The sequence below is a fragment of the Erigeron canadensis genome, chromosome 3 (assembly GCF_010389155.1).
Source record: "Erigeron canadensis isolate Cc75 chromosome 3, C_canadensis_v1, whole genome shotgun sequence".
NCBI lineage: Eukaryota > Viridiplantae > Streptophyta > Magnoliopsida > Asterales > Asteraceae > Erigeron > Erigeron canadensis.
The window spans coordinates 42,648,532-42,658,603 of record NC_057763.1 but is presented as its reverse complement, the minus strand read 5'-3'; the positions used below and the strand labels follow the sequence as shown (position 1 = coordinate 42,658,603).

Genomic DNA, 10,072 nt, shown 5'->3' with positions numbered 1-10,072 from the left:
GCCAAACATTAGATACTACCCGGGAGGAGTTAGGAACAAGAACAAGGAGAAGCGAGAACCACTTAAATGGATGAATCGATTATATTTCGTCCTTTGTTTTCCATAGCAACTGGGGATCAAAAAGCACCAAATTTGATGACTTATTAGGGGAAAGACGAAGTAAGAGCATGCTATTGACGACGTTGCAAGATATGTCGGGGAGGCCTCCGTAATTTTTGTGAAAGTAAAATAATTTTTTTTAAAAAAAAAGAGTTTTTAATAGCATTTTGAGGATCTTTCAGTTAAATGGTGTAAAATTAGTAGTGCTACTTTTTATTTTAACAAAAAATAGAAATTGACCGATGAAAGGCTTATTTTTTATAAAAATAAAAGCATATTATACTATCAAAATATCTTACAGTATAGTATGTTATATACAATATATTTATTTCATTTTTTTTATAAAATGAGTTTCGATTTAAACGTGTTAAAGACAATTTTAATCAGAGATTTTTTGGACCTCTAACTTCTTTTTCATGGAAAAATCCTTTAAGATGATTATGTTGCTTATAAACATTATTGCGGAGCAGAGTAGGTATATAATACGAGTAGTATAACTAAAATATCATCATATACATATATCACCAATTCCGTGATTTAATAGTATATATGTACGTGTAAAGTGTCTATAATTTTTAATAATAAAACCAAATTTTCAGTTCCTTTTTTATATAGCATTTGGAAATAAATATGGAAAAGATATGGACAACATGCACAATCTATGATGCACTGAAACTCCATACAGATAGTCGTACCTATTTTCGAAACTCCATGGAAACGTTTTCGCGTACAAAACACATATGAAACGTTCCCTTGAATTATCTACATATACTGAAACGTTTCTTTGAAGTTTTCATACGGTTTCTAATTAATATCAAGGTTTTAATGGACTTTTTCTATTCCCCAAACCCAGACAGCTATATTATATACAATTTGATCAACATTAAATTTTTTTATTCCAAAACCAATTATTAAACACTAAACATTCAATGAATGATCACTGATCAAGCATATATTATAAAATTATACATATACAATTATACATAATCTCTAAAGTCTCAAATATTTCTCTATAAAAATTTGATATAATTTATATTTTTATATATTTTTATTGTCATACCCGTATCCTTGAATTTTCAATTTTGCCGTTCCCCGTTCCCGTATCGTTTATGTACCCGTTTGCCGTACCCGTTTAGGTGCTACATAGTGCACAATTGCACATTACATGTTACCAAAATTGTTATTGTCTTCTCACTACAAATCATATTGTATTTGTTCACACTTTTAGGTGAGTATGAACAAATTAAAAATTTTGTCACGCTTTTTAGTGTGTAGAAATATATTGAATTAAAAGTGTGTGGAAATTTCTCCACACTAAAAAGTGTGTAGAAGCAAAAGTTCACACTTTTTAATGTGGACTTTAATAATTATTTTGTTACAACTCATTTGTCCACGGTAACTAAAAATGTTACCGTGAACAAATGAGGCGTGACAAAATAATTATGAAAGTTCACACTAAGAAGTGTGAACTTTTATTTCTACACACTTTTTAGTGTGTAACTTTTAATTAAATATATTTCTACACACTAAAAAGCGTGACAAAATTTTTAATTTGTTCACATTCACCTAAAAGTGTGAACAAATGCAATATTGTTTGTAGTGTCTAAATATGGAAGGATAGATGCATGATACCTACCTAAATCAGTGAACAATTATATTTGCTAACTCAACATCATGAACAAAAACTTGCGGGTGTGATAAGTTTTTTTTTTTTTATAGCGTACGTAATATATCGAGATTAGAGAATCAGTTGCTAAGCATGTTCAAGAACTGATTTACTTTCAAGAAATATATTTTTAGTTTGTTTACAATAATGATAGGTGAATCCTTATCTATATATGTCAAAGATGAGATTTTGCAGAATGTTTCATCTTATAAAGAAAATTTTGATGAGGGAAATGTGTTTAAAAAATAACTATATGTCTAGTTTTACCATTTATTATATGTGTGATTGTGAGATGTGGAATGTGGATTATTTGTAGTGTGCGGCGGATTATTCTCTTCATTTATTTGGAAAAATTGGACATATTCAGATTTTCTAGGGCTATTTGATAGGCATGGTTAAGTTGGGCTTGATAATATGGCTGGATGCATTTTTGTTTTATAGCCTTATTGAAAACCTCAAGAGATCTACTACTTGGTTAGTCCAAAATGCGTCATGCAGAACACATAAAAAGTAAAATGTGTAAATGATCTATAAAATCCAGGTCTCAAAAACTATTTAGGTTTTGCTAAATATAATTTTAAAGGTTGTAGTTAAGGTGCATGAAATAGATATACACTTACTATAAAATTCAGAGGTTGAGCTTTTTATATTGAATAATTCAATTTCTTTTTTACTGCAAGTTAACTACAACTTTTAGAGATGAATTTAGTATTTTCCAAACTGTTACGATATATATATAGTTGTTAATTAACTTGTTATACATTATATTTGTCCATTTGGTGATGATAACTTTTCATTGGTTCACGAACTAGAAGTAGTTATCTGGGCCTTTTAGGCCTTTATTATAATCCTTAGTGTACAAGATATGTAAATATGAATTTACTTATCTATGTCATTACTTTATTGGGTTTTTTTGGTTCAGCAAGCTAGAAAGCGATATATTAACTAGAGTCAAGTTATGAGCAACGGATTTCGAAAGGTGGATCTGTGAAGCCACCGCCGAGGATTTTATCGACGATGATCTTGCTAGCAGCCTCTGTGACATGGACACCATCCCAACTCACATATTTTCCTGGATCACTACAAGCTGATGCCGTGACATTTTGGCCGTTTACAATCTTGTTATTCCCACAAAACACTTGCGGATTAAAGTTGTAGGAACCACCTCCATTCCCACAACATGCTAATGTGCCATACTTTAAACCTAGATCAATTTGCATAATAAAATTTAATTAGTTAATGAAGAATTCGTACGTAAGGTATATATGTATTTGATTATATCGTAGAAAGAAATAACTGTGCGTGCGTACCATGAGAAGTCGGATGTTGGAAAAGGTCTAGCAATGCTTTGTGAGAATCGGCATAAATGACTTTGGCATCCAAGAGTTGTTGCCTCGTTTGGAGAAGTGCCTCGTGGAGCATATTATTGTATTCAACCACAGCCTTGTTGTATGAGATTAAACACCCGAATTCATCAATATCATTCTCACTATGAGGGAGTTGTACCAAAAATGCAGGGTAACATCCTATGGGTGCCAAATTTTGGACCAAAAATGTACGACCCCCTAACCCGTGCAACTCCTGCATAAAAACATATTACAAATTAAATTGCTATAATTAATTCCTTATTCTTTTTTGGTAAAAACGTACTCTTTGATAACAACGACTTTTCAAATGTATATATACTTGCCTTAATGGTGCTGGTAATTTGTGAAATGACTTTAGGAAGTGTTTTTCTGACTCCATTGATGCCATATTTAGGCAAGTTGGATGTGAAATCATTTTGACCGATGTAGAATGTATAAAGCGACTTTCCAAATATATCTGGTGGAGGAAGATTAGATGACCCTGTAAACAAAACAAAGCCCAAATGCCACTATAATTAATATCCTTTCTTAACTTTCTTGTAGATAAAAAAATGTATGCCTTTGTTTGGAGAACAAACATATTAATTTGGTATGTTACCTTTGGAGTAAAGTTCGTGGACTTGTGCCTTGAAATGTTTCATTTGGTTAAGTTGAATGGGCAATGCAAATGGGCTGAGTCCGGATACAAACAAGGAGGTTTCTGGTATAAGCGCGGTTGATGCAAGCGTTGCAAAATTTGCACCGTGCCTATAATCCGATCCAATGGACTTCAAGTATGGGCTCACATATGGAACTCCTATTCTTTCCGCTACACCCGATCGAATATAATTTTGCAACAATCAATACTAATAATGAAGAAATTTTTTTTTAAAGTCAATGGTCAAATAACTTAAAACTTATTGATGTGATGATGATGATTATGATGATTTTTTTTAGAATAATTTCATCTATATATTATTGTAAAGTTGAATATTACGCCTCTCTCTTTTCAAAGTTAAAATTACTTCAATATCTTTTCTAAACTTAAAAATATTAGGTTAACAAACAAACTTAGTGTTACTTATGTGAATCAATTACATGTAAAAAAATATTTTTACTTTTTTAATCTCTCTCTTTAATTTATTGGTGACACATCAATTTGTAAAAATATATTTGTAATTAGTTTGTAAACCTGACATTTCTTTTTTTTTATACCTATCAAAATCAACATTCAACCATTGATTAATATTTTTATGGGCTAATTACTTGAAAAATCCCTCAACTCCTCACCTAAACTTTTTATGGGGCTCAAACAAAAAAAGTTTTATTTGAATCAAAGAAAACAACTAAAATAACTATTATGAGAACTCGGGTAAGTAGCCGGTAAAAAAAAATAATTTTATTTTATTTTAATTTATTTTTATTTCATTAATTGATTACATGTTATTTTCATGTCATTTTCATTTAAAAAAATATTACACCTCAGATACCACTAACTTTCTATTATAACACAATTGCCCCACTTCACTTTTGCCCCCCCCCCCCCCCCCCCCCCCCGGCCTGTTGTCTGCTCAAAGAACCCTAGAATACCGAAATCGATCAATCATCATCATCAAAACCATGTCCGACCAAAGAAGAGGAAGAAGATATGTTTCCAGGGATGTTTATGCGAAAAGCAGACAAAAAGGTTGCTCTGAAAGAGCTTCGTGTCCATGTCGCCTTGTTCGGGTCAGGGTCGTTGCAATCTGGGCTGCTCCATACCATATCTTCAAAGAACACGGGCTTATACTTATAGCTAAAACAATTATTATTATCAACCAATGAAGGAGAACCCCCTCCTAATTCTCAATTTATAGCTACAAGCTCCAATCCTTCTTGACTTTTGTAACTTGTTGACCATTTTCTTCCATCTAATCGACTCGAAGCTTCTAAATCGATCTCACCATAGTTAGTTGAAAGTTCGTCATCTGTCCCAACATAAGAACGATCTATGCTACCGGCACCATTTGTTAGCAATGGATTATGGGATGTCTTGTGGTGGAGCCTCTTCTTCTTGTAAGCACCCATAGATGACGCATGACGGATACATGTCAAAGTTATGATTGTTTGTTATTAGTTGTGTTATGAATCATGGATGTGTTGTGTTAGTCATATGAATACATGATCTATGTTATTAATGTTGCATATCGATTTAATTTGGTGACCTCAGTTTTAATTTAATAGGAATTTGTGAAAAAAAAAAAGAGAAAGGGGGGAGAACAAGAAAGAAGGAAAAAGGAAAGTGAAATAACACAGTTTTGTTATACTCTAGTATTTTGGGACCAATCTACCTGGCTGAAAGCGTGTAATACTATTTTTAATTTAATTCGGTCGCGAGCTTATTTGTTTGAGCTCCGGAAAAGATTTATTAAATAAGTTGAGAGACTTTTCAAGTAATTAACCATATTTTTATTTTAATGTCAATGTTAATTTTTTGTTTTGAAAAACAGTAAATTTATACACCATTAATCTGCATAGAAAAAACCTTACAAATCTATATATTACATCCGCCAGTGATAAAAAGATGCCTACATTTTAATGTAATGAGAGTTCTCAATCTTTGAACAACCGTATACGCTAAAAATAAAATTAAATATTAATTTCATAAAATTTATCAAATTATGATCCAAGCATGAGTACATGACGAATAAAAATCCTGTAAAGTCAAATACAATTTTATAGATTAAGTTGAATTATTTTTATTCTTAAATTAAAATTAAAGGTTAAATTTCAAACTTGATATTTTATTTTTAACCAATAAATTTTAATCAAAATGATGTAAAGTTAGAGCAACTTTAAAAGAATGATCTATATCTGTATATTTACATATAATAATATTTTATTTTTATTTTTGTTTATCTTTTATGTGTACGAGAGTTTTACGTAGTACGAGGCAATGACGAAGTGTTGTCTGAACTCTGAAACATGAATGACGAACAGTAGGGGGATGGGGCACTTTGTCTTTTAATTGCAACAATGTTGTAGTTCCCTATACAATTTAATTATCCATTTTCTCCAATGAATTACTCAACTAGATTTTATATGTAGGTTCAAATTGTTAAATATAATGTTTTAAACAAACACGCTCATTAGAAATATACATTATGTATAATTTTCTTAAACTAATCACGTACATTGTAATTTTAATATAACATAGCACTTTCAAATTTTGATACAACATGATATCTTTATTAATATATTATTATATTTAGCCTCATGTCAAATATACAAGAAATTAACCATATTTATAAAATAAAACAAATTATCAAATAAATATAAATAAAAAAAACCTTTAAGTTTAAATTTAAAAATATATATAAAAACAAACTTGATATTTGCTAAAAATACATTTTCTTTATATATATTTTTAATATACATATGATATAGTTTGTATTTTTTAGAACGTGCGTTATAAATTATCTTAATCTTAATCTTATCTTAATCTTAATATATACTATAAGACAGTTAAACTAATGACTAATTAACCAATCACATCGTTCGATTTCATCAAATTGACTTTTGATGATGTCATCATTTAGATAAACTACAAATTAAAAATCCTAATAATTATTATCCAAATATATTATTATATTAATATTTATATTAATTTGTAAAAAAAGTCTCATTAATTTACACTTTTTTATTTTTCATCAATAATTTACACTTTTTAGCCCTGAATACTTAACTTATATTTGATTTTAGCCATCAACTTGAGAGAATTTTTTAAAATTTACAATCATTTATTTAAATAAAAAAAATTTAACATATGAAATATTTTCTACAAAAAATTATTTGAAAACCTAATGACTTATTAACAAATATTAGAAGAGTCCTAATTGTTATCAAATAATATAAAAACAATCGTAATTGTTATCATATTATCATATAACAAGTGATTGAAAATAAACATATGCATGTTATGAACGCGCATCATGATTAAATACATATACTTGGATGTCAAGTTCGGGATCACAAATATGTTTATATTTTAATTCTTAATTATTTTTCCTAATAGTATCACAGTATGAGTACATTTGTTTCAAAATATATTATAATGGAGAAATTATTATATATAGCATGTGTCTTGTGGAATGACTACGACAAACAATTCCATCAATATGTCTAGGCTAATAATGACAGTGAGAAACCTATGATTATTGTACTACAACTTGCAAAATATAACACTTTAAACCGTGTTTTTTTAAAATTGTAAGCTTTTATGACTTAAATGTATAAAGATATAATATTGTTAATATCGTAAATCTCGTGTTCAGTGTTGGACACGAGTCTAAAATCTAGTTATAAATTATTAAGTGTATTGGATTAGCGTCATCAACTGAAACCTAAATAAGTTTAGATTTTATTTTCAGATAATCTTTAATAATTTATTTATTAATAATTAAAAAAAAAAGCTAAAAAAATGTAAGTTATATTTAAAGTAATTATTTTTTCCTTATAAAAACCTAAAAGTATAAAATAATAATAAAATTAAAAAATGTAAATTCATAAGACTACTAATTATATCTTAAATATATCCGCTTTTTATATAATTAACTCATTTGGCATGTTATAATTTAAGAAATTTAACTATGAAATCCCAATTATTTATGTATTAGAAAATATAAATATATAAATGCATATAAATTGACATTTTCTTTTATTTCAAAAGAGGATAATATATAAGGTTGTGTTCTTACCTATCAAATAACATGTAAAATTAAACAAACAAAAAAAATAGCAAATACCAACCATTTAAAAAAATATATGTTTGATGTGTTTAGATAAATAGTTTTAAAATGTGTCTAAAAAAAAAAACATGCTAAAACTAATGATGAGGATTAAAAAAATAAATACATATGCTAATAAATGAATAATACAGGCATATTCTTAAAGCATATGATTACTTGAAAAAAAAATTTGTTCCACCATTCTGAATGCGGGTTGTGTTTTCATATCATACGTACATTAAGCAACATCTCCCAATCCCCCCGCCTCCCCTTTTAGATAAGAAACGTTATCCGCATGAGATATAGTGATATTTGTGTACACAACACAACATTGTACTTTGGAATACTAAGCAAAATATTATAAATACACAATAACTTTTGATATGTATACATATTAACATATATATCATGTGTATTAAATAATAAAAAGCATGATATACATACGTGTACGTACCTATGAAGTCGATCATGAGGCGACCATCAGAGGCACGACCCACGGGATGTTTAAAATACGTCATACCATTTGGCGGCGGGGCGTCAGGAAATGCCCACCAAAAACCACCAGTGTCAGAATTTGAATCACCGAAGTTAAAAATAGCTTCATAACCACATCCTGCATCGCATAGCCTCGCCAACAATATTGCTATCATTACCAGCAAAGGAACCATCAAATACCGTGGGAACATTATCGAGCCCAAGATTTTAACAATATATATGTATAAGCTGGTTAAGTCAAAAAAAAATAAAAAATACTCGTATATTGAAAGAGATAATGCAACAAGAAAAGGTTGAATGGGAATATGAAAGTGATATGTTTAATTAATAAAGTGTGTAATATATAGATGAAACGAAAATATCTTGCGTGTATTTAAATTTCAAACCAACAACCTTAAAATAAAGATACAAAAGAATAGTTTTTTAACAAAGGGTTGTATTCACTTAGATCTTTTAAAAATAGTGGAAACCAATGGATTAATCTAAGTTCTTGGATCAAACAATCATCAAAATCCAATCAAACATGATTGATTACTCCAGTGAATTACTCCGGCGACATTGTCTAATCATATTTGATTGATCAAGCTTGATTGGTTACTCCGGCGACATTGTCCAATCATATCTGATTTGGTCAAGTCAATCAAACTTGATTGGTTACTCCGGCAACATTGTCCAATCATATTTGATTGGTCAAGCCAATCAAGCTTGATTGGTTACTCCGACGAATTACTCCGGTAAATTACTCCGGCGACATTATCCAATCATATTTGATTGGTTAAGCCAAACGAGGCATCAACAGAAAGCAAAATCAGAGGCAGGATAATCACTGATGACAGGTCTTCAATGCATTCGATGGGTAATCATTTATGCAACTATTGCATGAGTTTTATTTGCACAATCCCAGACAATTTTTCATTTAATTTTATTTTAAAAAATTTGAAAACTAAAAACATCAAAGTTTTTGTTCATCTTCTCTTCAAATTCGTCTTTGTTTTTCATCAAATCAAGCTGAAAATCATGAGGTTTTGTTCGAGGACAAATTCTAAACACAATCATCTTTTCAATTTTTGGATTTACAAATTCTGGCGACACTGTGATTTTTCCGACGAGCTCGAAAACAGTGTTTATTGGCTAGGGTTTGTGCGGAATGTGTTTCTGAGTGATTTGATACAAGTTTCATGCATTAATTCGAAGAAACAACAAAGCTATAGTGTTTTTAATTTTTACCGGTGATTTTTTCATGTTTTCCGGCGAGTATAGATCGGATTCATTTCTGGCTAGGGTTTGTTCGCGGTGTGATTGTGAGTGTTTTGGTGTAAGTGTGATGTTCTAATTCGAAGGAACGAAGGTTTTATCAGCGTTTGAAGTTTTCCAGCGAAGTTGTATCGCCGGAGAAGAAGGAGGAGGTGGTGGTGGTTGTATCGCCGGTCATGCATAAAGGCGGAGATGGCGGTGGTTCAAGATCCCTTCGCCAGAGAGCTTGCCGGAAAAGCGGGGGAGAGAGAGAAAGTCCCCTGGTTGTATCGCTGTGTGTGTGTGTGTGCTTGGTGGGAGAAGGAGACGAGGGGAAAGGGAGGGATATAAAGGGTTGGGATTTATTTTTGAGGGGATAATCCAATGGCCAAAATTTGTCCCTTAGTTTCCAAGAAAAATTCAAGACTCAAATGAACAAATACCTTTTAACAAATACAAAGAAAAGG

At 30.3% G+C, this 10,072-nt stretch overlaps 1 protein-coding gene across 1 annotated transcript; it reads right to left on the bottom strand.

Annotated features, from left to right (window-relative positions):
- Nucleotides 1-2,561: 2,561 nt before the first annotated feature.
- LOC122591133 (GDSL esterase/lipase At4g01130-like) lies at nucleotides 2,562-8,680 on the bottom strand. Its single transcript, XM_043763347.1, has 5 exons — nucleotides 8,332-8,680; nucleotides 3,731-3,940; nucleotides 3,456-3,613; nucleotides 3,076-3,346; nucleotides 2,562-2,969 (listed from the first exon to the last, which is right to left on the bottom strand). The coding sequence occupies exons 1-5, from the start codon at nucleotides 8,561-8,563 to the stop codon at nucleotides 2,722-2,724; spliced, it is 1,119 nt and encodes a 372-aa protein (XP_043619282.1). The 5' UTR covers nucleotides 8,564-8,680; the 3' UTR covers nucleotides 2,562-2,721.
- Nucleotides 8,681-10,072: the final 1,392 nt, after the last annotated feature.